Genomic DNA, 27698 nt, shown 5'->3' on the forward strand with positions numbered 1-27698 from the left:
CGGATGGAGCCCAGTGCATCGCACAGACCAGACTCCCCACCATCGACTCCATCTACACAACGCTGCCTTGGTGTGACACAGGAAGACTTGTCCCACCCCGGTCATTCTCCTTCATCTTCCAGCTCCCGTCAGGCAGAAGGTTGTAAGCGCCCACCACCACACTCAGGAACAGCTTCTTCCCCTCCGTTATCAGACCTCTGAATGGTCTTCCATAAGCTAGGGTTACTGTCCGATTCACCTCTACCCCATTGCGGGCATTGGACTTTGTCTCTGGAACTGATGCGCTACAATGCTGAGCGCTATATCCTGCACCCTGTATCTGTCCCTTTGCTCTAGCTGTGAGTTTGACTTGACTGTATGGTACGTCTGATATGTTTGGACGGCATGTAAAACAAGGCTTTCCTCTGTACCTCGGCACGCGTGACAATAATCAACCTAAACTGAAAGTGATGCACAAAGAAGAGTGACATTTTGTGTTGGCGTGGCACAGGACGACGTTTTTTATTTATCAGGAGTCAGTGTCAGAAGTTCAGAAGTAGCTGGAAATATACTGAAAGCAATCTTGCCGGAAGGTTTAGCTGGTCATCTCAAGCGATTTTGATTTTGACTCTCGCTGGGGACAAAAAAAGGCCTTTGTGCAAACATCAGGCTAAAGGAACCGTTGAAAGAGAAGAAGTAGAAACACACACAAAATAAAAACCCCACTAAACATATCACGAGTGCTGCTTGAACCACAGTTGCTGGGTAGATAACTGGAGGTGACCCCGCGGCTTGTGAAAGGTCTGCAGCAGTTGGAGCAGTGCGCAACATGATTAATCTAAAACCACTCTACTCTTCCCAAACAAAGAGTAAAAGACTGAACACTTCCCCCCCACCTTTCCCCCACAAATCTCAAACATATAAAAATAAATAATGTGATATACAAAGACAAGACATATGAAAATACTGTTCCCATTGCGCTGGACGACACGACACGACACGACATGCAGGGCATGCCCACATCGACAAGTTTATTGCCATTCATTCTCATACAGGTGATGGCGGTGCACTATCGGGATGGGTTTGATATTCCTAAACCTTCGTGTGAGATGGAGAGACATGAGTAGAATGCATCGGAACACACTTGGTGAGATACTCCCAGGGTAGAATTGCCAGCCCGTCCGTGCAATGCTTGGAGCGACCAGACCCACGACGCTGTGTGACATTCTCCGGCCGAGGGGCTAGTGCTCCTCTAAGTAAACGCCGCCGCTAAGGTACCCGTTGGTCCCGTTCGTGGCGCCGGCGTGCCCGCGACTTGCGGCCGACCCTGTGGAGTCTTCCTCGTCAGAGCTGGATTCAATGTCACTTTGGTCGTCCTTCAATACCTGAGGAATGAAGCTCACTTTAGTTGCGTTTAGTTTTGAGATACAGCCCTTCCGCTCAGCATGCCCACGCCGACCATCAATCGCCCGTTCACACGGCTAGTTCCTTAGACTTTAGAGGGACAGCGCAAAAAACAGGCCCTTCGGCCCACCGAGCCCACGCTTGTTGACGATCACCGCGTGCACTAGCACTATCCTACACACTAGGGGCAGCACAGTGGCGCAGCGGTAGAGTTGCTGCCTCACATCGCCAGGGACCCAGATTTGATCCTGACTATTGGCGCTAACTGTACAGAGTTTGTACGTTATCCTCCTGACTGCATCGGTTTTCTCCAGGAGCTCTGGTTTCCTCCCACACTCCAAAGAAGTACTGGTTTGTAGGCTAATTGGCTTGGTATAATTGTAAATTGTGTGTAGGATGGTGTTAGTATGCGGGGATCGCTGGTCGGTGCGGACTCAGTGGGCTGAGGGGCCTGTTTCCGTGCTGTATCTCTACACGAAACTAAACTAAATTTACAATCTTTTTTACCGAAGTCAATTAACCTACAAACCTGTAAGTGTTTGGGATGGAAACCAGAGCACCACTGTGCAGCAGTAGATTTATATTAGCCCACCTTTTTCATCCACTGCGCACACACCGGGGGCAATTTACAGAGGGCCAATTAACGTACAAAGTTCATACGCTTATAAGTCATCGCAGCAGAATTAGGCCATTCGGCCCATCGCGTCTACTCTGCCATTCAATCATGGCTGATCTATCTTTCCCTCTCAACTCTTCTCCTGCCTTCTTCCCATAACCCCTGACACCCGTACCAATCAAGAATCCATCTACCTCTACCTTAAAAATGCCCAATGACTTGGCCTCCACCACTGGTCTGTTGCAATGAATTCCACAGATTCACCACCCTCTGACTAAAGAAATTCCTCCTCAGGAAAGTAGCCAACACAATCAAGAACCTTTTGAGATGTCCACCATTCAATGGCGATGATCTGTGAGCACCCAGGTCACCCCTCAGGAGAGTATTGCAATATAAGTTTGTAAGTCATAGGTGCAGAATTAGGCCATTCGGCCCATCGAGACTACTCCGCCATTCAATCATGGCAGATCTATCCTTCCCTCTAAACCCCATTCTCCTGCCTTCTCTCCATAACCCCTGACACCGGTACTAATCGAGAATCTATCTATCTCTGCCTTAAAAATATCCATTGACTTGGCCCCCACAGCCATCTATGACTTTCCATTCTTCACAAGCTCATTGACTAACCACTCACCTTTATGTAGGTCTGGGAGATGGCATGAAATGCCTTCTAACTTTTACTTTAGAAGAGGATGAATGTCAAATATTTTGTTCATAAGTTCTAGGAAAAGAATTGGGCCATTCAGCCCATTGAGTCTACTCTGCCATTCAATCATGGCTGATCTATCTTTCCCTCTCAACCCCATTCTCCTGCCATCTCCCCGTAATCTTTTACCACAGCTAAGTACACCAGATCTGCTGAACACACCTGAGGATCCCAATATCTCCCGCCGGCAATCACAATGCAAGCTGCACCTAATAGTGAAATTCCATCTGCAGAGATGGAAAATCTCACAGCAAGATTGTCAGTGCAGGCCGACTAGACACCTGCAGACTGACATGTAACAACCATGAACATCTGGGGACAGGATCCCGTTGGAAACACAATGGTTCATGGGGTAAATTGCCCGTGATCCAAGGCAAAGGATGAACGCACTATGGCGACGGGCTGCGAGGGTTCAACCAGTACAACTTACATGCAAAGGGTTCCACTTCCCGGACTTCCGCGTGTGTGCAAGGGAGAGAAAGGACAGATAGAAAGAGAATCAATTAGTACGGAGCCACTTCCAAAAATGTTCATCACAAATGAACTCTAGACTAGGGTTGCCAACTGTCCCGTATTAGCCGGGACATCCCGTATATAGGGCTAAATTGGTTTGTCCCGAATGGGACCGCCCTTGTCCCGTATTAGGCCCGGGCGGCGCTGTAAGCCCAGACGCTGTGGGCCTGGACAGCATAGGCCCGGATACTGTAGGCCCGGGGGCCGCTGTCGGCCCGGACAGTGTGGGCCCGGGCAGTGTAGGCCCGGAGGCCCCTAACGGAGGTTGTGTAGCAACCCGCCTCCCAGCCCGGGCGGCCGCCATTGGTGGAGCGGGAGCACATGGCCGCTGGCTGGGTGAGGTCACGTGGGCCGCGGGGTGGTGACGTCACCTTTTGTCCCTTATTTGGGAGTGAGAAAGTTGGCAACCCTACTCCAGACACAAGCTAGACTAGTAATGTACTGTAACTTCCTCGTAGATTAGTTTAGGTGGGGCGTCTTGGTCGGCATGGACCAGTTGGCCCAAAGGGTTGTACATCTCTCTCCGTGCTGTACATCTCTATCACCCCACCTAATAGTGAAAACCCTGAATGGAGTGGATGTGGAGAGGATGTTTCCACTAGTGGGAGAGTCCAGGACCAGAGGGCACAACCTCAGAATAAAAGGACGTCCCTTTAGAATGGAGATGAGGAGGAATTTCTTCAGTCAGAGGGTGGCGAATCTGTGAAATTCATTGCCACAGACGGTGGCCAAGTCATTGGGTATTTTTAAAGCATGGATTGAAAGGTTCTTGATTAGTAAGGGTGTCAGGGGTTATGGGAAGAAGGCAGGAGAAAGGGGTTGAGAGGGAAAGACAGACCAGGCATGATCAAGTGGTGGAGTGGACTCGATGGGACGAATGGTCTCATTCTGCTGCGATGACTTATGAACTTATGTACTGTCACTCTTGCGGTACAGTGTCCTGTCTACAACTCTGGCTTACTGTGGGCAGCCACACGATCAGCTGTGGAACCACAAGAGACTTTACTGCTCAAAACACAAAGTGCTGGAGGAACTCAGCGGTTCAGGCTTAGCTTTATTATTGTCATATGTCCCGAGCTACAGTGAAAAGCTATGTTTTGCATGCCTTGCAAACAGATCAGATAATACTATACATAAAAGCAATCAAGTCAAACTCAAGTACAACAGGTGGAGCAAAGGGGAAGATACGGAGTGCAGAATATAGTTCTCAGCATTGTAGCGCATCAGTTCCAAAGACAAAGTCCGCAATGGGGTAGAGGTGAATCGGACAGTGCCTTAGCTTATGGAATGGCCGTTCAGAAGCCTGATAACAGAGGGGAGGAAGCTGTTCCTGAGTGTGGTGGTGTATGCTTTCAAGCTTCTGTACCTTCTGCCGGACAGGAGCGGGGAGATGAAGGAATGACCGAATAGTAAAGAGGGAATGAGGCATTAAGGAAGGATTGGTGTGGTAAAACATGGCACAGGGAATTAGTGAGGAAGTATGGTGACCGGGAAGGAATGATTACAGTTTGGGGGAAAGGGCGGGTTGTGCTTGGGGAGAGGGGGTAGAACAAAAGGAAGAAGGTTGGGAGGGGATCTTATAGCAACTTTTAAAATTATTGAGGGATTGGACAGGCTAGATGCAGGAAAAATGTTTCCCTAAGTTGGGGGAGTCCAGAACCAGGGGTCACAGTGTAAGAATAAGGGGTAGGCCATTTAGGACTGAGAAGAGGACTGAGAGAGTTGTGAACCTGTGGAATTCTCTGCCACAGAAGGCGGCGGAGGCCAATTCACTGGATGTTTGCAAGAGAGAGTTAGCTATAACTCTTTGGGCTAACGGAATCAAGGGCTACGGGGAGAAAGCAGGAAACATATAACATTCTTAAGGAATTGGACAGGCTAGATGCAGGAAAAATGTTCCCCATGTTGGGGGAGTCCAGAACCGGGGGTCACAGTTTAAGAATAAGGGGAGGCCATTTAGGACTGAGATGAGGAAAAACCTTTTCAGCCAGAGAGTTGTGAATCTGTGGAATTCTCTGCCCACAGAAGGCAGTGAAGGCCAATTCACTGGATGTATTCAAGAGTTAGATTTAGCTCTTAGATCAAGGGATATGCGGAGAAAGCAGGAACGGGGTACCCATTTTGAATGATCAGCCGTGATCATATAGAATGGCGGTGCTGGCTCGAAGGGCCGAATGTCCTACTCCTGCACCTATTTTCTATGTTTCTATGTCTATCTTGCACCTGTAGATTACACTTCAAGTAGCCCTTGCTTTCCCTCTCTCCATCCCCTCCCCTTCCCAGTTCTCTGCCCAGTCTTACATCTGTGGAATTCTCTGCCTCAGAGGGCATTGGAGGCCAATTCTCTGAATACATTCAAGAGAGAGCTAGATAGAGCTCTTAAGGATAGCGGAGTCAGGGGGTATGGGGAGAAGGCAGGAACGGGGTACTGATTGAGAATGATCAGCCATGATCACATTGAATGGCGGTGCTGGCTCGAAGGGCCGAATGGCCTCCTCCTGCACCTATTGTCTATTGTCTCCGACTACATTTTTATCTCTGTTTGCTTTGTTGTTACCTTCTCCCAACTAACAATGATCCATTCTATATTGTCCTTGATCTCCATTCCCTTTGCCCTGTTTTCACACCTTACGCTTCCTTATCTATGTACCGCCCACTCCCCTGACATCAGCCTGAAGAAGTGTCTCGACCCGAAACGTCACCCGTTCCTTCTCTCCAGAGACGCTGCCTGTCCCGCTGAGTTACTCCAGCATTTTGTGTCTATCAACGGAAAGCCTATAGGTGATCGCAATCAAGCCGTTCACAGTGTATGAATACAGGGTTAAGAGAACGACGCTGGGAGGTTTGAAAGAGTGAAGCAATTGTAATACGTGATAATAGACAATAGACAATATGTGCAGGAGGAGGCCATTCAGCCCTTCGAGCCAGCACCGCCATTCAATGCGATCATGGCTGATCACTCTCAATCAGTACCCCGTTCCTGCCTTCTCCCCATACCCCCTCACTCCGCTATCCTTAAGAGCTCTATCCAGCTCTCTCTTGAAAGCATCCAACGAACTGGCCTCCACTGGGAGATCCACTGCTGGAAACAGCACACAGAGAGCCAATAGACAATAGGCGCAGGAGGAGGCCATTCGGCCCTTCGAGCCAGCACCGCCATTCAATGTGATCGTGGCTGATCATTCACAATCAGTACCCTGCATGGATTTGGGCATCATCTTACATCTGTAGACTACAAGCCGGTCCTTGGACATGCGTGGTTCCTCGTAGGGTGGTATCAAGGTTGGAAAGATAGCCCGGCCCCCTCCTGCAGCGCGACCACACAGCTGAATGCATGCGTGGACACACGGAGACTGTTTCCGGCGGGAATCGTCAGCATGAAGACAATCGCAGGAAACCTTGGACACCGACCCTGGATCCTCAGGAAACCCGAGCCATATTTATCCCGACTGTGGGAACAGCCCGAGTGATCATCCCTCTGCAGCCGCGGCCTTCCCCGATATTGTCAGGGAGTATTCCTGAGAGAGGAAATGGCAATTTCCTGCCGCCGATCAAATGTTATTCAAAGTGGATTGGAGTGAAGCACATGGGCTGGGGCCAGGAGTGGCACAGATTCAATCTGCTCCTCACAAATCAAATTGGGGTCAATCGTGCATCTGTTCCTTCCAGTCAGCTGGTTTCAAGTGGTGAGGCAGAGAGTCAACATTATAAGTTCATCAGTCATAAGAGCAGAATTAGGCCATTCGGCCCATCAATTCTACTCTGCCATCCAATCATGGCTGGTCTACCTCTCCCTCTCAACCCCATTCTCCTGCCTTCTCCCCATTACCCTTAACACCCGTACTAATCAAGAATCTATCTATCTCCGCTTAAAAAATGTCCGTTGACTTGGCCTCCACAGCCGTCTGTGGCAATGAATTCCACCCCCTCACCAAAGAAATTCCTGCTCATCTCCTTTCTAAAGGTTCATCCTCTTATTCTGAGGCTTTGGCCTCCTGTCCTAGACTCTCCCACTCGTGGAAATATCCTCTCCACATCCACTCTATCCAAGCGTTTCACTATTCGGTACGTTTCAATGAGGTCCCCCTCCTCCCCCATCTTTCTATACTCCAGCGAGTACAGGCCCAGTGCCATAAAACGCTCAACATATGTTAACCCAATCATTCCTGGGATAATTTTCATTGAAGGAGCTCAGACAGGCAAATGTGGGGGGAGATGTTGAACATGACGTGATGCATTGCTTGGGCAATTTCCTGAGAAGGTGCAGGACATTTCACACAGTACTGGTGCACGTTTGCAGTTGATGAGAAGATTTAGAACATGCTTGGTATTTGTTCGACCCAATGTGACTTCTGGAATGGAACGGAAGCATTCAGGAGCATGATTCCAAGATGGCGGCGGTGGGGGTTGAAGGGTAAAAATGGCGGCTGTGAACGGCCCGTGACCTCACCTCCCGCAGCCTCGGAAACCTCCTTAAATTTCCGTGATCAGCTCGGGAAGCGGGACCCGGAGACCCCCAGCACACGGGAGCAGAGTGTGGAGTCTGTGGAGTCCTTGGAACCATCATCTCCAGGGACCTTAAATGGGGGGCCACCATTGACTCCACAGTCACAAAGGCCCAACAGAGGATGTACTTCCTGCGGCAACTGAAGAAACACAATCTGCCACAGGCAATGATGGTCCAATTCTATACTGCCATCATAGAGTCTGTCCTCACCTTCTCCATCATGGTCTGGTTTGGCTCAGCCACCAAGCACGACATCCGGAGGCTGCAACGGATCGTTCACACAGCTACGAAGGTTGTTGGCTGCAACCTTCCCCCCCATTGACGAACTGTACACTGCAAGGGCCAGGAAGCGAGCGGGCAAGATCATCTCTGACCCCTCTCACCCTGGCCACAAACTCTTTGAAGCACTTCCCTCTGGAAGGCGACTCCGGACTGTCAAAGCAGCCACAGCCAGACATAAAAACAGCTTTTTTCCACGAGTGATAGTTCCACTCAATAACCAAAGTCTGTAGTCTCCTTTATGCTCTGGTTTATTTTCACCCACATGTTTAGACCGTAATGTTGTATCCTTATTGTTTTGATGTGTTTATGTTTTACTCTTAATTGTTAACTGTATGTTGGTGTTGTCATTTGTGAGCGGAGCACCAAGGCACATTCCTTGTATATGCACATACTTGGCCAATAAACTTATTCATTAATTAATTAAGGGGTAGGCTTTTTGCGGTGGTTATGGGCGGTGATGGACGGACGGTGGGTTTGTGGTGGGCGGTGGTGTCGGTGGAGGATGGACGGTGAGTTTGCCGTGGTCATGGTGTCGGTGGAGGTGACGGATGGACGGTGGGTTTGCCGTGGTCGTGGGCGGCGGTGTCGGTGGAGGTGGCCGTGGGAGGTCCTCCAGCAGCCGGGCGAGTGAGTGCGCGGATGGAGCACAGCCTGTGGCAGCTGCACGGAGCTGCGGTGGAAGTAGCCGAGGGCATGGCGCTGGGCCAGGCCCACCCCTACTTCACCCATCCAGGGCCCCCAGGACACAACAGACAATAGACAATAGGTGCCGGAGGAGGCCATTCGGCCCTTCGAGCCAGCACCGCCATTCAATGTGATCATGGCTGATCATTCTCAATCAGTACCCCGTTCCTGCCTTCTCCCCATACCCCCTGACTCCGCTATCCTTAAGAGCTCTATCTAGCTCTCTCTTGAATGCATTCATAGAATTGGACTCCACTGCCTTCTGAGGCAGAGAATTCCACAGATTCACAACTCTCTGACTGAAAAAGTTTTTCCTCATCTCCGTTCTAAATGGCCTACCCCTTATTCTTAAACTGTGGCCCCTTGTTCTGGACTCCCCCAACATTGGGAACATGTTTCCTGCCTCTAACGTTTCCAACCCCTTAATAATCTTATATGTTTTGATAAGATCCCCTCTCATCCGTCTAAATTCCAGTGTACACAAGCCTAGTCGCTCCAGTCTTTCAACATAGGACAGTCCCGCCATTCCGGGAATTAACCTAGTAAACCTACGCTGGAGACCAAAACTGCACACAGTACTCCAGGTGCGGTCTCACTAGGGCCCTGTACAACTGCAGAAGGACCTCTTTGCTTCTGGCCTTCACGTGAGGCAATAAGGAACTGTAGATCTCCCTGGAACAAGATCGGATTTTTCAGAGATTGGGCGCGTTGCAAGATGGCGTCGGACCGTGGCGACTCTCTGCTGTTCCAGAAGAGGACCCATTGGACTCATGTACAGTGAGATTTGACTGGACACCACACAGAACATTAGACATATAGAGAGGATGTTTCCACTAGTGGGAGAGTCTACGACCAGAGACTCACAATAAAGGATGTACCTTTAGAAAGGAGAAATATTTTGTTTGTATTAATAAATGAGGAATGTGGAATCTGCTGTGGTGCATGTTTATGTTACATTTTACTTTATGTGGCTGTGTGTCTTGTTGCTTTCCACTTAGTACAGCTGTAAGGTAACTCAAATTTCACTGTACCTTAATTGGTACATGTGACAATAAATTGAATCTTGAATCTTAAATAAACTAAACCAAACTTAAAAAAGATTACCGTGACAATTCACATTATTGTTTCAGTTTCAGTTCAGTTGAGTTTATTGTCACGTGTGAAGAGCTTTTGCTGTGTGCTCTCAGTCGGTGGAAAGACACAGAGATGAAGTACAGTGGTGAGGAGGACCTACCTTCCCCCTGGCGAGGGCCCGACACGCAATCCTGACGATGAGGTACGACCAGAAGCTGTGCAGTAGCTGTAGCAACAACAGCAGCAGGTTGAACACCCACCAGGATGGATAGGGACCAACTATCTCCCAACTTTCAAACAAGGTCGTGTTTAATATCCTGAAACAAGGTACACAATGGTCATCAGAGAGTGCGTCTGTAAGTCAAGAGTGTGTTATTGTCATATGTCCCAGATAGGACAATGAAATTCTTACTTGCTGCAGCACAACAGAATCTGTAAATACAGTACGCTGTAAATAATAATAATAATAATAATAATAATAACAATAATAATAACAATAATAACAATAATAATAACAACAATAATAACAACAACAACAATAATAACAACAATAATAATAATAATAACAATAATAATAATAACAATAATAATAAAATAACAATACTAATAATAATAATAATAACAATAACAATAATAACAACAATAATAATAACAATAATAATAATAATAACAATAATAATAATAACAATAATAATAAAATAACAATACTAATAATAATAATAATAACAATAACAATAATAACAACAATAATAATAACAATAATAATAATAATAATAATAACAATAATAATAAAAACAACAATAGTAATAATAATAACAATAATAATAACAATAATAATAATAACAATAATAATAAAAACAACAATAGTAATAATAATAATAATAATAACAATAATAATAATAATAATAATAACAATAATAATAAAAACAATAGTAATAATAATAACAATAATAATAAAAACAACAATAGTAATAATAATAATAATAATAATAATAACAATAATAATAATAATAACAATAATAATAATAATAATAATAACAACAATAATAACAATAATAATAATAACAACAATAATAATAACAATAATAATAATAGTCTATTGTAGCTCAGAGCTTATTTGAGGTTGTAGTGTTTAACAGCCTGATGGCTGTAGGGAAGAAGTTGTTCCTGAACCTGGACGTTACAGTTTTCCTGAAAACAGTTTCAATCGCCGAGAAAGCAGATTAAAACTCATCGTCGTACATCGAAGAGCACGGCACAAGGACAGACATTGCCCCTAATGTTTATCGCTGAGGTGGCAGCTTATTTCTCAAAGCCAAATAGAGAACATAGAACAATGAACATTGGACAGTGCAGCCCAGGAACAGGTCCTTCGGCCCACAATGTCTGGGCTCAACATGATGCCAAGACCTTCTCCTATCAGCCTGCACATGATCCACATCCCTCCATCCCCCACATATCCATGTGCCTATCCAAAAGTCTCAAACACCACTATCGTATCTGCCTCCACCACCACCCCTGGCAGCACGTAACAGCTACCCACCTGACTGTGTAAAAAGTTGCCCTGTGCATCTTCTTTAAGCTTTGCCTCCCTCACCGTAAAGCTATGCCCTCTAGTATTTATTTTTTCAATCCTGAGAGAAAGGTTCTGACTGTCTACCTTATTTATGCCTCTCATAAGTTTATATAATTCCATCAGGTCTCCCCACAACCACTAGCAGTCCAGAGAAAACAATCTAAGTCTGTCCAACCTCTCCCTGCAGCTAATGCCCCCTAATCCAGGCATCTTTCTGGTCAACCTCCTCTGCACCCTGTCTAAAGCCTCCACATCCTTCCTGTAATGGGGCGACCAAAACTGCACGCAAGACTCCAAATGCAGCCTGACCAAAGTCCTACAAAGCTGCATCATGGCTTCATGAAACTTGTACTCAATGCACTGAACGATGAAGGCAAGCATAACATATGCCTGCTTTACCATTCCATCTACTTGTGTTGCCACTTTCAGGGAGTTATGGACTTGGACCCTGAGATTTCTCTGTATATCAATGCAGTTGAGGGTCAAGCCATTCATTGTATATTTTCCCTTCACGTTCGACCTCCCAAAGTGCAACACCTCACACTTTCTTGGATTGAACTGCCATCTGCCATTCCTCTGCCCATTTCTGTAGCTGATCTACATTCTACACAGTTTCTTAGCCACAGTTTAAGAATAAGGGGTAGGCCATTTAGAACAGAGATGAGGAAAAACTTTTTCAGTCAGAGAGTTGTGAATCTGTGGAATTCTCTGCCTCAGAGGGCAGTGGAAGCCAATTCTCTGAATACATTCAAGAGAGAGCTAGATAGAGCTCTTAAGGATAGCGGAGTCAGGGGGTATGGGGAGAAAGCAGGAACGGGGTACTGATTGAGAATGACCAGCCATGATCACATTGAATGGCGGTGCTGGCTCGAAGGGCCGAATGGCCTCCTCCTGCACCTATTGTCTATTGTCTATTCCGCTGTATACTTTGACAGCCTTCCTCACAGTCCGTGACTCAAGCAATCTTAGTGTCATCTGCAAGCTTATGAACCTATGTTTACGTCCAAGTCATTTACCTCTATCGCAAACAGCAGAGGTCCCAGCACAGATCCCTGCGGAACTCCACTGTTCAGACCTCCAGCGTGAATATTGTCCTTCAACAGCAACCAGAAATCTGCCTTCTGTTAGTAAGACCGTTCTGAATCCATACGATCAAGTCACAGTTAATGTTGTAAAAACATGCCCAAACATTAGATCATCTGACCCATGTTATTGATATTTGCCCCCATTCACACAAACAAAACAAGAATCTTTTGGCAGTAACCTGTTTCATCTTTTATTTCTCAGAGTCAGAATCAATACTAGCAATGCCTTTGTTTTATAAACTTTAAATTAGCTTCATCTTTTTAATTTGTGCAATCCGTTTTCTTTACCGTCTGAATCCCTGAGGTTCACATTTGATCAAAATAGGTTATAAATTGAATTTAACAATGGTGCTATGAAATCAATTGTCCTGCTGTCAGGCTCCCAGTTCGAAGCCTCAAAGGAAAGCAGTCCATTTAAAATTAGGTCAAAAGGGACAGGTGTTGCACCTCCTGCGGTTGCAGGGGAAAGTGCCTGGGGACAGGGTGGTTTGGGTGGGAAGGGACGAGTGGACCAGGGAGTTGCGGAGGGAATGGCCTCTTGCGGAAAGTGGAAAGGAGTGGGGTTGACTGAACTTCTCTGCTCAGTCTGCCTAGACCTATGCGGTCTCCCGATGCTAAACACTGCAGTGAGACAAATTATGGTCAATTCATTTGAGATATTTTAATTTGATTTTATCCGTCATATAAATCTTTTAGTTTAGTTTAAAGTTTAGAGATACAGCGTGGAAGCAGGCCCTTCGGCCCACCGAGTCCACACCGACCAGTGAAACCGTGTGCACCAGCACTATCCTACACACACTAGGGACAATTTACAATTAACCTACAAACCTGCAAGTCTTTGGAGTGTGGGAGGAAACCGGAGCACCCGGAGAAAACCCAAGCAGGTCAGGGGGAGAACGTACAAACTCCGTACAGACAGCACCCGCAGTCAGGATCAAACCCGGGTCTCTGGCGCTGTGAGGCAGCAACTCTACCGCTAAACGGAAACTTTTTTCTGAAACTTGTTCAGTGGTAAATACATGCAATGAGTGGCATGGATTGGTCACAGGCCTTTACCCTGGATAGAACACAAAGTGCTGGAGGAACTCAGCGGGTCGGGCAGCATCAGTGGAGGGGATGGACAGGCGACGTTTCGGGTCGGGACCCTTCTTCAGACTGATGGAGTAGGGGGGGGGAGAAAGCTGGAAAAGAGAGGTGGGAGCGAGACAAAGCCTGGGGAGTGATAGGTGGATACAGGTGAGCGGGGGTGATCGGCGGATGGGTGGAGTAAGTGACAAAGGCTGGAAGTCAACAGGAGACAACAGGGTGTCAGATAAGGAGAGAAGAGGAGGAGTGAAAGGTAAAGCTGGAGGGAGGGAAGTGGGTGGAAGGGGACAAGGGAGGGGGAAAGTGGGGGGATAGAAGAGAAATGGGGGACTGAGGGATGGGAGATGAGAGGACAGAAATGGGGAAAGGAGCAGGGTGACTGGGGGGCGGTGGAAGAACTGGGTGTGTACCATCAATCACCCGTTCACACGTCGCTCTATGTTGGACTACTTTCCCATTCCCTACACAGCAGGGGGCAATTTACAGAGGTCAATTAACCTGTAACCTCTGCAAACTGGCCGTTGTAATCCTCCAGCATTTCCGCCACCTCCAACGGGATCGCACCGCTAGCCACATCTTCTCATCCCCACTCCTTTCCACTTTCCGCAAGAGACCGTTCCCTCCGCAACTCCCTGGTCCACTCGTCCCTTCCCACCCAAACCACCCCGTCCCCAGGTACCTTCCCCTGCAACCGCAGGAGGTGCAACACCTGTCCCTAGACCTCCTCCCTCGGCTCGGTCCAGGGACCCCGACAGTCCTTTCAGGTGGGGCGGAGGTTGACTTGCACCTCCTCCAACCTCATCTACTGTATCCGCTGTCCCAGGTGTGGACTCCTGTATATCGGCGAGACCAAGTGCAGACTGGGCGATCATTTCGCTGAACATCTCTGCTTGGTCTGCCTAGACCTATGCGATCTCCCGATTCTAAACATTTTCACTCTCCCTTCGATTCCTGCACTGACCTTTCTGTCCTAGGCCAAACTCAAATTGGAGGAACAGCATCTCATATTTCGCTTGGGCAGCTTACAACCCTGTGGTATGAATATTGACTTCTCTAAGTTCAAGTAACCCTTGCATCCCCCTTGTCCCCCCCCCCCCCCCCACCCTAGTTGTCGTTCTACTGTCATCCCAGTGAGTTCTTCTGTCTGTATTCTCCTAATCACCTGTTCCACAGCCAACAATGGCATATCATGTGCTCCACATTTCCTTGATCATCAGTGACTTGTGCATATTTTCCATTCATTTCTCCTCAGTACCGTCTACATCTCTCATTCCCCTGACTCTCAGTCTGAAGGAGGGCCCCGACCCAAAACACCACCTATTCCTATTCTCCAGAGATGCTGCCTGACCCGCTGAGTTACTCCGGCTTTTTGTGTCTATCTTCGGTGTTAAACATAGAAAATAGGTGCAGGAGTAGGCCATTCGGCCCTTCGAGCCTGCACCGCCATTCAATACGATCATGGCTGGTCATCCAACTCAGTATCCCGTACCTGCCTTCTCTCCATACCCCCGATCCCTTTAGCCACAAGGGCCACATCTAACTCCCTCTTAAATATAGCCAATGAACTGGCCTCAACTACCCTCTGTGGCAGAGAATTCCACAGATTCACCACTGTGTGAAAAAAAACTTTCTCATCTCGCTCCTAAAAGACTTCCCCCTTATCCTTAAACTGTGACCCCTTGTTCTGGACTTCCCAAACATCGGGAACAATCTTCCTGCATCTAGCCTGTCCAACCCCTTAAGAATTTTGTACGTTTCTATAAGATCCCCCCTCAATCTTCTAAATTCCAGCGAGTACAAGCCGAGTCTATCCAGTCTTTCTTCATATGAAAGTCCTGCCATCCCAGGAATCAATCTGGTTAACCTTCTCTGTACTCCCTCTATGGCAAGAATGTCTTTCCTCAGATTAGGAGACCAAAACTGTACGCAATACTCCAGGTGCGGTCTCACCAATGCCCTGTACAACTGCAGCAGGACCTCCCTGCTCCTATACTCAAATCCCCTCGCTATGAATGCCAACATACCATTAAAGCAGCATCTGCAGTTCCTTCCTACACATGTTTTAAGTTTATATCTTCAAAGCTGCTAGATTTTAAATAGAAATGAACATAGATTCTTGGCCCTGAAGTTCTCCCTCGGTAAAAGTGCTATTCATTAGACAAAGGCTAAAGCTAATGGTTTGAAACAGAATTCTAACACTAAAGATGACGTTGTGCCTCTTTAAATTTTTACTGAAATTGCTGTGAGGTGCAATCTATGATATAAAACTGCTGGCAATAGGTTAGATGACAGGAAATCCATTGAACTGTCAAAGATGTCGGGGGGGCACATTGTGAATTGTTGCTGTAAACTCTCTTGACAGCTTGTTGTGCTTCTTTATAGTCTTTGCCTCACCGTTGTACACAAGCATCCATTTCATAGAAAGCTATTTCAAATATCCCTCAACCTCACCAGTGCAGAGCTGAAACTATCTGCCACATACAGATTTCAATGTTATACTTAGAATGGCTAAAGATGGTTAGCAACCATGAATAGTCTCTGAGTAGAGAGGGACTCCAGGTGCTGGTATATACTGAAGATAGACTAAAGGTGCTGGAGTAACTCAGCAGGACAGGCAGCATCTCTGGGGAAAAGGAATAGGTGATGTTTCGGGTCGGAACATTTAGTCAGATTCGGGTTCCGACTTGAAATAATTTTTATTTATTTTTTTAGAATTAGAGATACAGTGCCCACCGAGTCCGCGCCGCCCGGCGATCCCCGCACATTAACACTATCCTACACACACTAGGGACAATTTGTACATTTTACCCAGCCAATTAACCTACACACCTGTACGTCTTTGGAGTGTGGGAGGAAACCGAAGATCTCGGAGAAAACCCACGCAGGTCACGGGGAGAACGTACAAACTCCGTACAGACGGCGCCCGTAGTCAGGATCGAACCTGAGTCTCCGGCGCTGCATTCGCTGTAAGGCAACAACTCTACCGCTGTGCCACCGTGACCGTGAAATGTTGCCCATCTTTTTACTCCAGAGACGTGGCCTGGCCCACTGAATTACCCCAGCACTTTGTGTGTACAAAAACAGTCTCGGCCTGTTTATGGTGGACACAAAAAGCTGGAGTAACTCAGCGGGACAGGCAGCATCTCTGGAGAGAGGGAATGGGTGACGTTACGGGTTCAGTCTGAAGAAGGGTCTCGACACGGAACGTCACCCATTCCTTCTCTCCAGAGATGCTGCCTGTCCCGCTGAGTTACTCCAGCTTTTTGTGTCTATCTTCGGTTTAAACCAGCATCTGTATTTCCTTCCTACATGTTTTGTCTGCCTAGATCCATAACTAGAACCATAAACTAAACTGATGATAGTATTATCTGCTCTGTTTGGATAGCATGCAAAACAAAGCTCTTCACCATACCTTGGTATACGTAACAATAATAAACCTAAACCTGAACGTTAAGGATGTAGACGTATAAATAAAACAATTTAAGATAATTTGTTGAAAGACTGGAGCGACCAGGCTTGTATACACTGGAATTTAGAAGGATGAGAGGGGATCTTATCGAAACGTATAAGATTATTAAGGTGTTGGACAAGTTAGAGGCAGGAAACATGTTCCCAATGTTGGGGGAGTCTAGAACAAGGGGCCACAGTTTAAGAATAAGGGGTAGGCCATTTAGAACTGAGATGAGGAAAAACTTTTTCAGTCAGAGAGTTGTGAATCTGTGGAATTCTCTGCCTCAGAAGGCAGTGGAGGCCAATTCTCTGAATGCATTCAAGAGAGAGCTGGATAGAGCTCTTAAGGATAGCGGAGTCAGGGGGTATGGGGAGAAGGCAGGAACAGGGTACTGATTGAGAATGATCAGCCATGATCACATTGAATGGCGGTGCTGGGTCGAAGGGCCGAATGGCCTACTCCTGCACCTATTGTCTATTGTTTAAAAAGTGTGCAAGGTGATAACAGGTTTCCATTTGCATTCCTCTCGGGCCATTGCCTGCACCTCTTCACAGTCATTGATAATCACGCTCTGCGTTGGAAGGAACTGCAAGTGCTGGTTTATACTGAAGATAGACACAAACTCCAGGCCTGGGTAGAGTGGGTGTGGAGAGGATATTTCCACTAGTCTCAGAATAAAAGGATGTTCCTTTAGGAAGGAGACGAGGAGGAATTTCTTTAGTCAGAGGGTAGTGAATCTGTTGAATTCATTACCACAGAAGGCTGTGGAGGCCAAGTCAGTGGATATTTTTAAGGCAGAGATAGATAGATTCTTGATTAGTACGGGTGTCAGGGGTTATGGGGAGAAGGCAGGAGAATGGGGTTGGGAGGGAGAGATAGATCAGCCATGATCGATCTACATCCACGCCTCTACTACCTGAGAAGATTACGGAGATTTGTGATGTCAGTGAGGATTCCCTTGAACATCTACAGGTAGGTGTACAGCAGTGAGCACATTGACTGGTTGCATCACGGCCTGGTTCGGCAACTTGAACGCCCAGGAGCGAAGACTGCAAAAAGTTATGAGCACTGCCCAGTCCATCATGGGCTCTGACCTCCCCACCATCGAAGGGATTTATCGGAGTCGCTGCCTCAAAAAGGTAGCCAGCATCATCAGAGACCCACACCACCCTGGACACACACTCATTGCACCCCTGCCATCGGGAAGAAGGTACAGGAGCCTGAAAACTGTAACGTCCAGGTTCAGGAACAGCTTCATCCCTACAGACATCAGGCTATTAAACACTACAACCTCAAATAAGCTCTGAACTACAATAGACTAATATTATTATTATTATTATTATTATTATTATTATTTACAATGTTTACTGTGTTTACAGATTCTGTTGTGCTGCTGCAAGTAAGATTTTCATTGTTCTATCTGGGACATAGGGCAATAAAGCACTCTTGACTCTTGATGTCAAAAGATATATACACATGCGCACACACACACACACACACACACACACACACACACACACACACAAACACACACACACACACACACAAACACACACACACACACACACAAACAAACAAAAGATATCATTATTTGGCACACATGATTGTGAAATCAAGCATCTTGTGTTTGAAGATATTGGGGTGCAGAGGAACTGTTTACTTACCATATTGGGTAGAGACCCAGCCTGGTACTTATGAAGACCAAACTAAATATTACAAACAGCAGCTCGCACAGCCTTTGACATTTGGCATAGTTTGCCATCTTAGCTGCCTGCAAATCAAATAAAAAAACACTGGTATCGGATTTTCAATATCTGACTGATGTTATGAAATCTTTAAAAAGACCCAGTGTGCTGGAGTAACCCAGCGGGTCAGGCAGAGTTTCTAGAGAACATGGATCGGCGACGTTTTGGGTTGGAATGCTTCTTCAGACCAACTGACTGAAAGAAAAGGAGTCATGAGGAACTGCAGATGCTAGAACATTGAGTAAAACACAAAGTGCTGGATGAATTCAGTGGGTCAGGTTACATCTGTAGAGGGTACGGACAGACACCATTTTGGGTCGAACCCTTCTTTGGACTGAAGAAAGGTCCCGACCCGAAACATCACCTTTCCACGTTCCCCAGAGATGCTGCCTGACCCCTCTGAGTTACTCCACCACTGTATGTCATTTTTTGATGTAGTGCTGCATCTGCAGTTCCTTGCGTCTACATTAGGAAATCTTTCATTCGCTCGTCTTCAGGAGGGGGGGGGGGGGCTTACAAGCAGATCAAAAGTGGCACCAGAGTTCTTAATCCGTGGCCAGTCACCAATAATATTAAATTACAGAATTATTCCATGCAGCAAATGTCACAAGGTGAGTATATTTAAATATAATCCCTACATCAAACTCATACGACACGATAGAACTTTAAAAAAAAAAGTGTTAATTAAAAATATTTATTCAAATATTAAAATAATATTTACAATACAATAAAACAAAACAGAAGCCACCACCATACTACAAGACAAACAATAAACTATTATACAACTATCTTACACTCCTTGTCAATAGACAATAGACAATAGGTGCAGGAATAGGCCATTCGGCCCTTCGAGCCAGCACCGCCATTCAATGTGATCATGGCTGATCATTCTCAATCAGTACCCCGTTCCTGCCTTCTCCCCAAACCCCCTGACTCCGCTATCCTTAAGAGCTCTATCTAGCTCTCTCTTGAATGCATTCAGAGAATTGGCCTCCACTGCCTTCTGAGGCAGAGAATTCCACAGATTCACAACTCTCTGACTGAAAAATGTCAAGGAGACATTCCACCCCCCGCGGTGCCCAGCGGTCCCGGAAACCCCCCAGGGTGCCCGTGGACAGCGCGTAGTCCCTCTCCAACACCACCCGGGCACGGACGTAACCCCGGAAAAGGGGCAGGATAGAACCCTATTTATCCCAGGAGGGGAAATTGGCCTGCCAACAGTCGTAAAACACAACAAGATACATGGACCATGAAATTAAAGTGCCTGGTGGAAAGTCCAGGATTGGGGGTGTGCAAAGATTGGGGAGGGGGGGGAAGGGGGGGTAGTCAGTCTTCCCCATGACAGAAGGAAGAGGAGTTGTACAGTTGCAGTTGCAAACACGAACATGCAATTGCCAAGATGTTAGGTTCAGAAAATGGAAATAATGTGGATGAAATAAGAAGATCAATTATGCAGCCAGCTTGTACATAAATACTTTATAAAGAACAATAAATTGAGCTTTCATCAAGTGGCTGATCTCTTAATCAATGACTAATTCCGGGATAAATTATTTACACTGATCTCTGAAAACCCGCGGTCAGGGTAACGACGTCAGTGGAGTTACTTGAGAAACTTTAAACTGGTTGTTTACTATTTGTAAAAAAATTACTAAAATAATCCCTGCAATCATTATCTTTGCATGCTGGATTGGCAGTCATTTCATGCAATTGTAACATTAGAGACAATAGACAACAGACAATAGGTGCAGGAGGAGGCCATTCGGCCCTTCGAGCCAGCACCGCCATTCAATGTGATCATGGCTGATCATTCTCAATCAGTACCCCGTTCCTGACTCCGCTATCTTTAAGAGCTCTATCCAGCTCTCTCTTGAACGCATTCAGAGAATTGGCCCTCACTGCCTTCTGAGGCAGAGAATTCCACATCAATGGCCTTCGAGTTGTACAGCACAGAAACAGGCCCTTCAGTCCACCTTGTCCATGCCGACCTAGTTGGCAGACAGGGCTCGTCCCGTTTGCCTGCATCTGGCCCATCTTAAATCACTCCCCTCTCACCTTAAGCCCGTGCCGTCTAGTTTTAGAACCTTCTACCCTGGGAAAAAGTACGTGAGCGTTCACTGTATCCATGCCCCTCACGACCTTGTACACCTCAGTAGAGTCATCCTCGAGCTTCCTACACTCCAAAGAAAAAGTCCTAGCCTGTCCAACCTCTCCCTGTAACTCAAGTCCCCAACGCCAGGTAACATCCTGGTGAATCTCTTCCACACCCGTTGTACATCTTTGCAGAAAAGCTGCAGGAACTGTGAATTCCAACTCTGAAAAGGAGCTGTTCTGAGCTCACCCTCGGTCACATCATTCATTTTTCTTAGTCAACTATGCTTTCATTAAAATATCAGTAAAGAAAAGGAGGCGCCAGGAACTGCAGGTGCTGGAATCTTGAGTGAAAGACAAAAATTCTTGAGAAACTGAGGGTCAGGCAGCGTTAGTGAAGGGAATAGACAGACGACGTTTTAGGTTGGACACTTCTTTAGACTGAAGCAGGGTCCCGACCTGAAACGTTACCTAACCATGTTCTCCAGACTTGCTGGTTGACCCGCTGAGTTATTCCAGCACTTTGTGTTTTACTGAATCAAAAAAAGGACATTTGATTTGAAAGGTGAAATCATCGGACAAAGTCAGCATGGATTTATGAAAGGCAAATCATGTCTGACGAATCTTATAGAATTTTTCGAGGATGTAACTAGTAGAGTAGATAAGGGAGAACCAGTCGATGTGTTATATCTGGACTTTCAGAAGGCCTTCGACAAGGTCCCACATAGGAGATTGGGGTACAAACTTAAAGCACACGGTATTGAGGGTTCAGTGTTGAGGTGGATAGAAAATTGGTTGGCGGACAGGAAGCAAAGAGTAGGAATAAACGGGTCCTTTTCGGAATGGCAGGCAGTGACTAGTGGGGTACCGCAAGGCTCAGTGCTGGGACCCCAGTTATTTACAGTGTATATTAATGATTTGGACGAGGGAATTGAATGCAACATCTCTAAGTTTGCGGATGACACGAAGCTGGGTGGCAGTGTTAGCTGCGAGGAGGATGCTAGGAGGCTGCAGAGTGACTTGGATAGATTAGGCGAGTGGGCAAATGCATGGCAGATGCAATATAATATGGATAAATGTGAGGTTATCCACTTTGGCGGCAAGAACAGGAAAGCAGAGTATTACCTGAATGGTGACCGATTGGGAGAAGGGGAGATGCAACGTGACCTGGGTGTCATGGTGCACCAGTCATTGAAAGCAAGCATGCAGGTGCAGCAGGCAGTGAAGAAAGCGAATGGTATGTTGGCATTCAAAGCAAGAGGATTTGAGTTTAGGAGCAGGGAGGTTCTGCTGCAGTTGTACAGGGCCTTGGTGAGACCACACCTGGAGTATTGTGTGCAGTTTTGGTCTCCTAACCTGAGGAAAGACGTTCTTGCCTTAGAGGGAGTACAGAGAAGGTTCACCAGATTGATCCCTGGGATTTCATATGAGGAAAGACTGGATAGACTGGGCTTGTACTCGCTGGAATTTAGAAGACTGAGGGGGGATCTTATAGAAACATATAAAATTCTTAAGGGGTTGGAGAGGCTAGATGCGGGAAGATTGTTCCCGATGTTGGGGGAGTCCAGAACCAGGGGTCACAGCTTAAGGATAAGGGGGAAGTCTTTTAGGACCGAGATGAGAAAACATTTCTTCACACAGAGAGTGGTGAGTCTGTGGAATTCTCTGCCACAGAAGGTAGTTGAGGCCAGTTCATTGGCTATATTTAAGAGGGAGTTAGATGTGGCCCTTTTTGCTAAAGGGATCAGGGGGTATGGAGAGAAGGCAGGTACAGGCTACTGAGCTGGATGATCAGCCATGATCATATTGAATGGCGGTGCAGGCTCGAAGGGCCGAATGGCCTACTCCTGCACCTATTTTCTATGTTTCTATGTTTCTAAGAAAATAACTGCAGTTGCTGGTACAAATCGAAGGTATTTATTCACAAAATGCTGGAGTAACTCAGCAGGTCAGGCAGCATCTCGGGAGAGAAGGAATGGGCGACGTTTCGGGTCGACACCCTTCTTCAGACTGATATTCGTAAAAGCACTTTGGACTGTTCTACTTGTCAAGTGAGTGATGATCATACCAGGAATTAGAATATTGTTTTCTTTATCATCCAGTATCGGCCCAGGTCTCATGGAACACGCTCAAAACAGAGTCAAACTCTGTTACTCTACTGTATTAATCTACTGTAAAACAGAGTCAAACTCTGTTACTCTACTGTATTAATCTACTGTAAAACAGAGTCAAACTCTGTTACTCTACTGTATTAATCTACTGTAAAACAGAGTCAAACTCTGTTACTCTACTGTATTAATCTACTGTAAAACAGAGTCAAACTCCGTTACTCTACTGTATTAATCTACTGTAAAACAGAGTCAAACTCCGTTAATCCCTGGGACGGAGAGACTGTCATATCAAGAAAGATTGGAAAGACTAGGCTTGTATTCACTGGAGTTTAGAAGGATGCGAGGGGATCTTAGAGAGACGGATAAAATCATAAAAGGACTGGACAAGCTAGATGCAGGAAAGATGTTCCCAATGTTGGGGGAGTCCAGAACCAGGAGCCACAGTCTAAGAATAAAGGGAAGGCCATTTAAAACTGAGGTGAGAAAAATCTTTTTCACCCAGAGAGTTGTGAATTTGTGGAATTCTCTGCCACGGAGGGCAGTGGAGGCCAATTCACTGGATGAATTTAAAAGAGAGTTAGATAGAGCTCTAGGGGCTAGTGGAATCAAGGGATATGGGGAGAAGGCAGGCACGGGTTACTGATTGTAGATGATCAGCCATGATCACAATGAATGGGGGTGCTGGCTCGAGGGGCCGAATGGCCTCCTCCTGCACCTATTTTCTATGTATTCTGTCCCAGGACACAACTTCCACTGAACCTCCCAGTTTTAATTTCAACCATCATTCTAACTAGTGTATACGATGACGTAGAAACAAGGAGCTGCTGAAGCTGGTTTGCCAATGAAAGACACAAAGTGCTAGGGAAGCTCAATGGGTCTGAAGAAGGGTCCCGACCCAAAACGTCACCTATCCATGTTCTCCTGAGATGCTGCCTGATCCACTGAGTTACTCCAGCACCGGGATATGATGTTCGTTACTTAAAACTGCATTATTGCTCAAACAACTTTTTGGGGTATTTTTTCCAGCTAAAACGCAAAGATCAGTGGGCTGCCAATGAACCGACTAATGTTGAACAGATAGAGTAGAGTAACGGAGTTTGGCTCTGTTTTGAGTGTGTTCCGTGAGACCTGGACTGTGGTAACTAGGGCCACTGGCACTATATGATTGGCACACACAGCTTGGTGTCATGCATGAAGATGTTAAACTGAGGAAAATTAAACATTGTCAAACCAAACACTCAATGCCTTCAGAATTGATTGAATGAAAGATGCAGCATGGACACAGGCCCTTCGGCCCAACGAGTCCATCGATCACCCGTTCACACCTGTTCCATGCTATCCCACTTTCTCATCCACTCCCTACACTCTAGGGCCAATTTACAGAGGGGTCGATTAACCTACAAACCCGCATGCCTTTGGGATGTGGGAGGAAACCGGAGCACCCGGAGGAAACCCACGCATGTCACAGACAGCACCTGAGGTCAGGATCAAAGATACTAGAGGAACAAGATGGACCACTCCGTTGAAATCGCCTATACTGAAGGGTAGTACGCAAAGGAGCCATTTTGGTAAGCAAAACCCGCCGTTCGCTCTGCCTCTCGCAGTGTAATCAGTGTTTTGGGGGAACAGTATGTGTGATGATACCGTTAAAATGCAGAATATATCTCATCTATCAATTCACAGATTTTTGTTATTTTTGTTTTTAAATGTTTCTGCAGGTTTCTGCCTACTAAAATGGCGCCGTGGATTTGAGGGTCGAGTGGTCTATCTTGTTCCTCTAGTATCTTCGGTCAGGATCGAGCCAGGGTCTCTGGTGCTGTGAGACAGCAGCTCCACCCGCTGCACCACTGTGCCGCATTAAGCAGAAGAAGGGGTATCAGAAGCAGAGGTTCGGAAGAATCATACAGCATGGAAACAGGCCGTTCGGCCCAACTTGTCCATGCTGACCAAGGTGCCCCATCTACACTAGTCCCCCCTGCCCATATCATATCATATATATACAGCCGGAAACAGGCCTTTTCGGCCCACCAAGTCCGTGCCGCCCAGCGATCCCCGTACATTAACACTATCCTACACCCACTAGGGACAATTTTTACATTTACCCAGCCAATTAACCTACAAACCTGTACGTCTTTGGAGTGTGGGAGGAAACCGAAGATCTCGGAGAAAACCCACGCAGGTCACGGGGAGAACGTACAAACTCCTTACAGTGCAGCACCCGTAGTCAGGATCGAACCTGAGTCTCCGGCGCTGCATTCGCTGTAAAGCAGCAACTCTACCGCTGCGCTACCGTGCCGCCCCATGTTTGGCCCGTTCCCATCTAAACCTATCCTATCCATGAAACTGTCCCCAATCAGTGTTCAAATAAATAGAAATAAGCAAGCAAAACGAATGGAAATATAACTTCGCTTTTGTGACTTTCTCCTTTGCCATTTCACAAAATACGATCACAGATCCACCACTGATTTTCTGGCAGCTAGTATAAGAAAATAACTGCAGATGCTGGTGCAAATCGAAGGTATTTATTCACAAAATGCTGGAGTAACTCAGCAGGTCAGGCAGCATCTCAGGAGAGAAGGAATGGGTGACGTTTCGGGTCGATGTCAGGGGGGCGGGACAAAGGAAGGATATAGGTGGAGACAGGAAGATAGAGGGAGATCTGGGAAGGGGGAGGGGAAGAGAGGGACAGAGGAACTATCTAAAGTTGGACAAGTCGATGTTCATACCGCTGGGCTGCAAACTGCCCAGGCAAAATATGAGGTGCTGTTTCTCCAATTTCCGGTGGGACTCACTATGGCACTGGAGGAGGCCCATGACAGAAAGGTCAGACTGGGAGTGGGAGGGGGAGTTGAAGTGCTCAGCCACCGGGAGATCAGATTGGTTCAAGTGGACCGGCTAGTGGTCCTGCCCCTTCGTTAATCCCCCCTGGGATTCCCCCCCGAAGATGTGTCCCCTAGGCCGTGTGAGGAGGTCGATCCCGACCTCATCGGGACTTCCGCGGCCGACCGGCGGGTTGAATTAGCCCCCTGCGGCCGGGGCTCTGGAACTCCGGCCCGGCCAGAGCGGGCAGATCCGTCCCCATGGCCGACTTCTTGAATGTGCAGGCGGGACCGCCTCTGTCGCTCCGGGAACTCGGATAGTTATGGCAAGGCTCTGGAGCCGAGGGTGCCGGACAATCGATGGTACGCACCAGGCCACAAGAAGACAGTCCTTTTACAAAACGACGGGGTTTGGTGACGGCCAGGTACAGCACCGTCAGGGATCACTCAGGGTGACAAACTCTCACGGCGCCGGGCGGAAGAGGGCTCTGCCCGAGCCAGCTGCCTGCCCCTTTTCCGGGGTTACGTCCGTGCCCGGGTGGGGTTAGAGAGGGACTACGCACTGTCCAGGGGCACCCTGGGGGGTTTCCGGGACCGCTGGGCACCGCGGGGGGTGGAATGCATCCTTGACAAGGAGTGTAAGATAGTTGTACAGCAGTTCATTTAGTATATTTAGTATAAGAAGATAACTGCAGATGCTGGTACAAATTGAAGGTTTTTATTCACAAAATGCTGGAGTAACTCAGCAGGTCAGGCAGCATCTCGGGAGAGAAGGAATGGGTGACGTTTCGGGTCGAGACCCTTCTTCAGAATAAAGAATAATTGTGAATAAAAACCTTCATTTAGTATATTTGTTTGCCTTGTACTATGGTGGTGGCTTCTGTTTTTGTTTTCTTGAATTGTAAATATTATTTTTAATAATTGAATACATTTTTCGATTAAAAAAAAAAAGGTGTAACAAACTCTTTCCTTACCTCTAACAGAAAGTCGGATGCGTCGTGAAGGCACATGACTAGTGTTCCTACTCGCGCCATGTTGTTGATGTACGAGAACGTTAGCAGTGCTATTGTTGCAGTGTGGTGCAAGAACATAATGGCAAAGTCCTAAAACATCAAGAAGAAAAGGTTGGGTATTAAGTGTGTGCAAATTCCCCAGCAACCATCCCCCTTGTCAGTGCGTTGTACACTTCACAAGTTCCACTGGAAGATCTGAATTTCCAAGGTGATCTTATCGAGGGGTTTAAAACCATGAGGGGAATAGATAGGGTGAATGCACAGAGTGTGTAGGAAGGAACTGCAGATGCTGGTTTAAACCGAAAATAGACACAAAAAGCTGGAGTAACTCAGCGGGACAGGCAGCATCTCTGGAGGGAAGGAATGGGTGACGTTTCGGGTCGAGACCCTTCTTCAGTCTGAAGAAGGGTCTTGACCCGAAACATCACCCATTCCTTCTCTCCAGAGATGCTGCCTGTCCCGCTGAGTTACTCCAGCTTTTTGTGTCGATCGTCTGCATGTACAGAGTCTTTTACCCAGGGAAGAACCAGAGGACCTAGGTTTAAAGTGAGAGGGGGAAAGATTGAATACAAACCTGAGGGGCAACCTTTCCATACAGAGGGTGGTGGGTATATGGAAAGAGCAGCCAGAAGAGGTTTTTGAGGAAGGGACTATAATAGCATTTGTAAGATACTAGACCAAGTGGACCCGTTGGGCCCAAACCTCACCTGCATTGGTGCAGCACCCTGTCCTCCCCCTCTCCCCTCTCTCCTCAACCCTCCCTCCCTCCTCCCCTCCCCTTTTTTTAAACTTAAAAATGTGAATAACTTTAAAAATGTAACACCGATTTCAATGAAACTACTTGCATTATCACTAAAGTGACAATGGTGAGTAAGGTGGGCCTAAAATTGTCGTGCTATCGTGTACCGTTTTGGCTGAAGTTCAGTCACAAACAAGATAACAAACGAGGGTTTTAGTAT

At 46.8% G+C, this 27698-nt stretch overlaps 1 protein-coding gene across 1 annotated transcript in view; it reads right to left on the minus strand.

Annotated features, from left to right (window-relative positions):
* Positions 1 to 483: 483 nt before the first annotated feature.
* LOC144596373 (ceramide synthase 6-like) overlaps positions 484 to 27698 on the minus strand; it is a 140419-nt gene continuing 113204 nt past the window's right edge. Inside the window, exons 7-11 of the mRNA XM_078404630.1 lie at positions 26701 to 26829; positions 18628 to 18734; positions 9926 to 10082; positions 3136 to 3159; positions 484 to 1364 (exon numbers count right to left, since the gene is read on the minus strand). Of these exons, the coding sequence (XP_078260756.1) occupies positions 1221 to 1364; positions 3136 to 3159; positions 9926 to 10082; positions 18628 to 18734; positions 26701 to 26829 (561 nt within the window). The 3' untranslated portion in view covers positions 484 to 1220. The remainder of the gene's footprint in view (positions 1365 to 3135; positions 3160 to 9925; positions 10083 to 18627; positions 18735 to 26700; positions 26830 to 27698) is intronic.

This window comes from Rhinoraja longicauda, chromosome 8 (assembly GCF_053455715.1).
Source record: "Rhinoraja longicauda isolate Sanriku21f chromosome 8, sRhiLon1.1, whole genome shotgun sequence".
Lineage (NCBI taxonomy): Eukaryota > Metazoa > Chordata > Chondrichthyes > Rajiformes > Arhynchobatidae > Rhinoraja > Rhinoraja longicauda.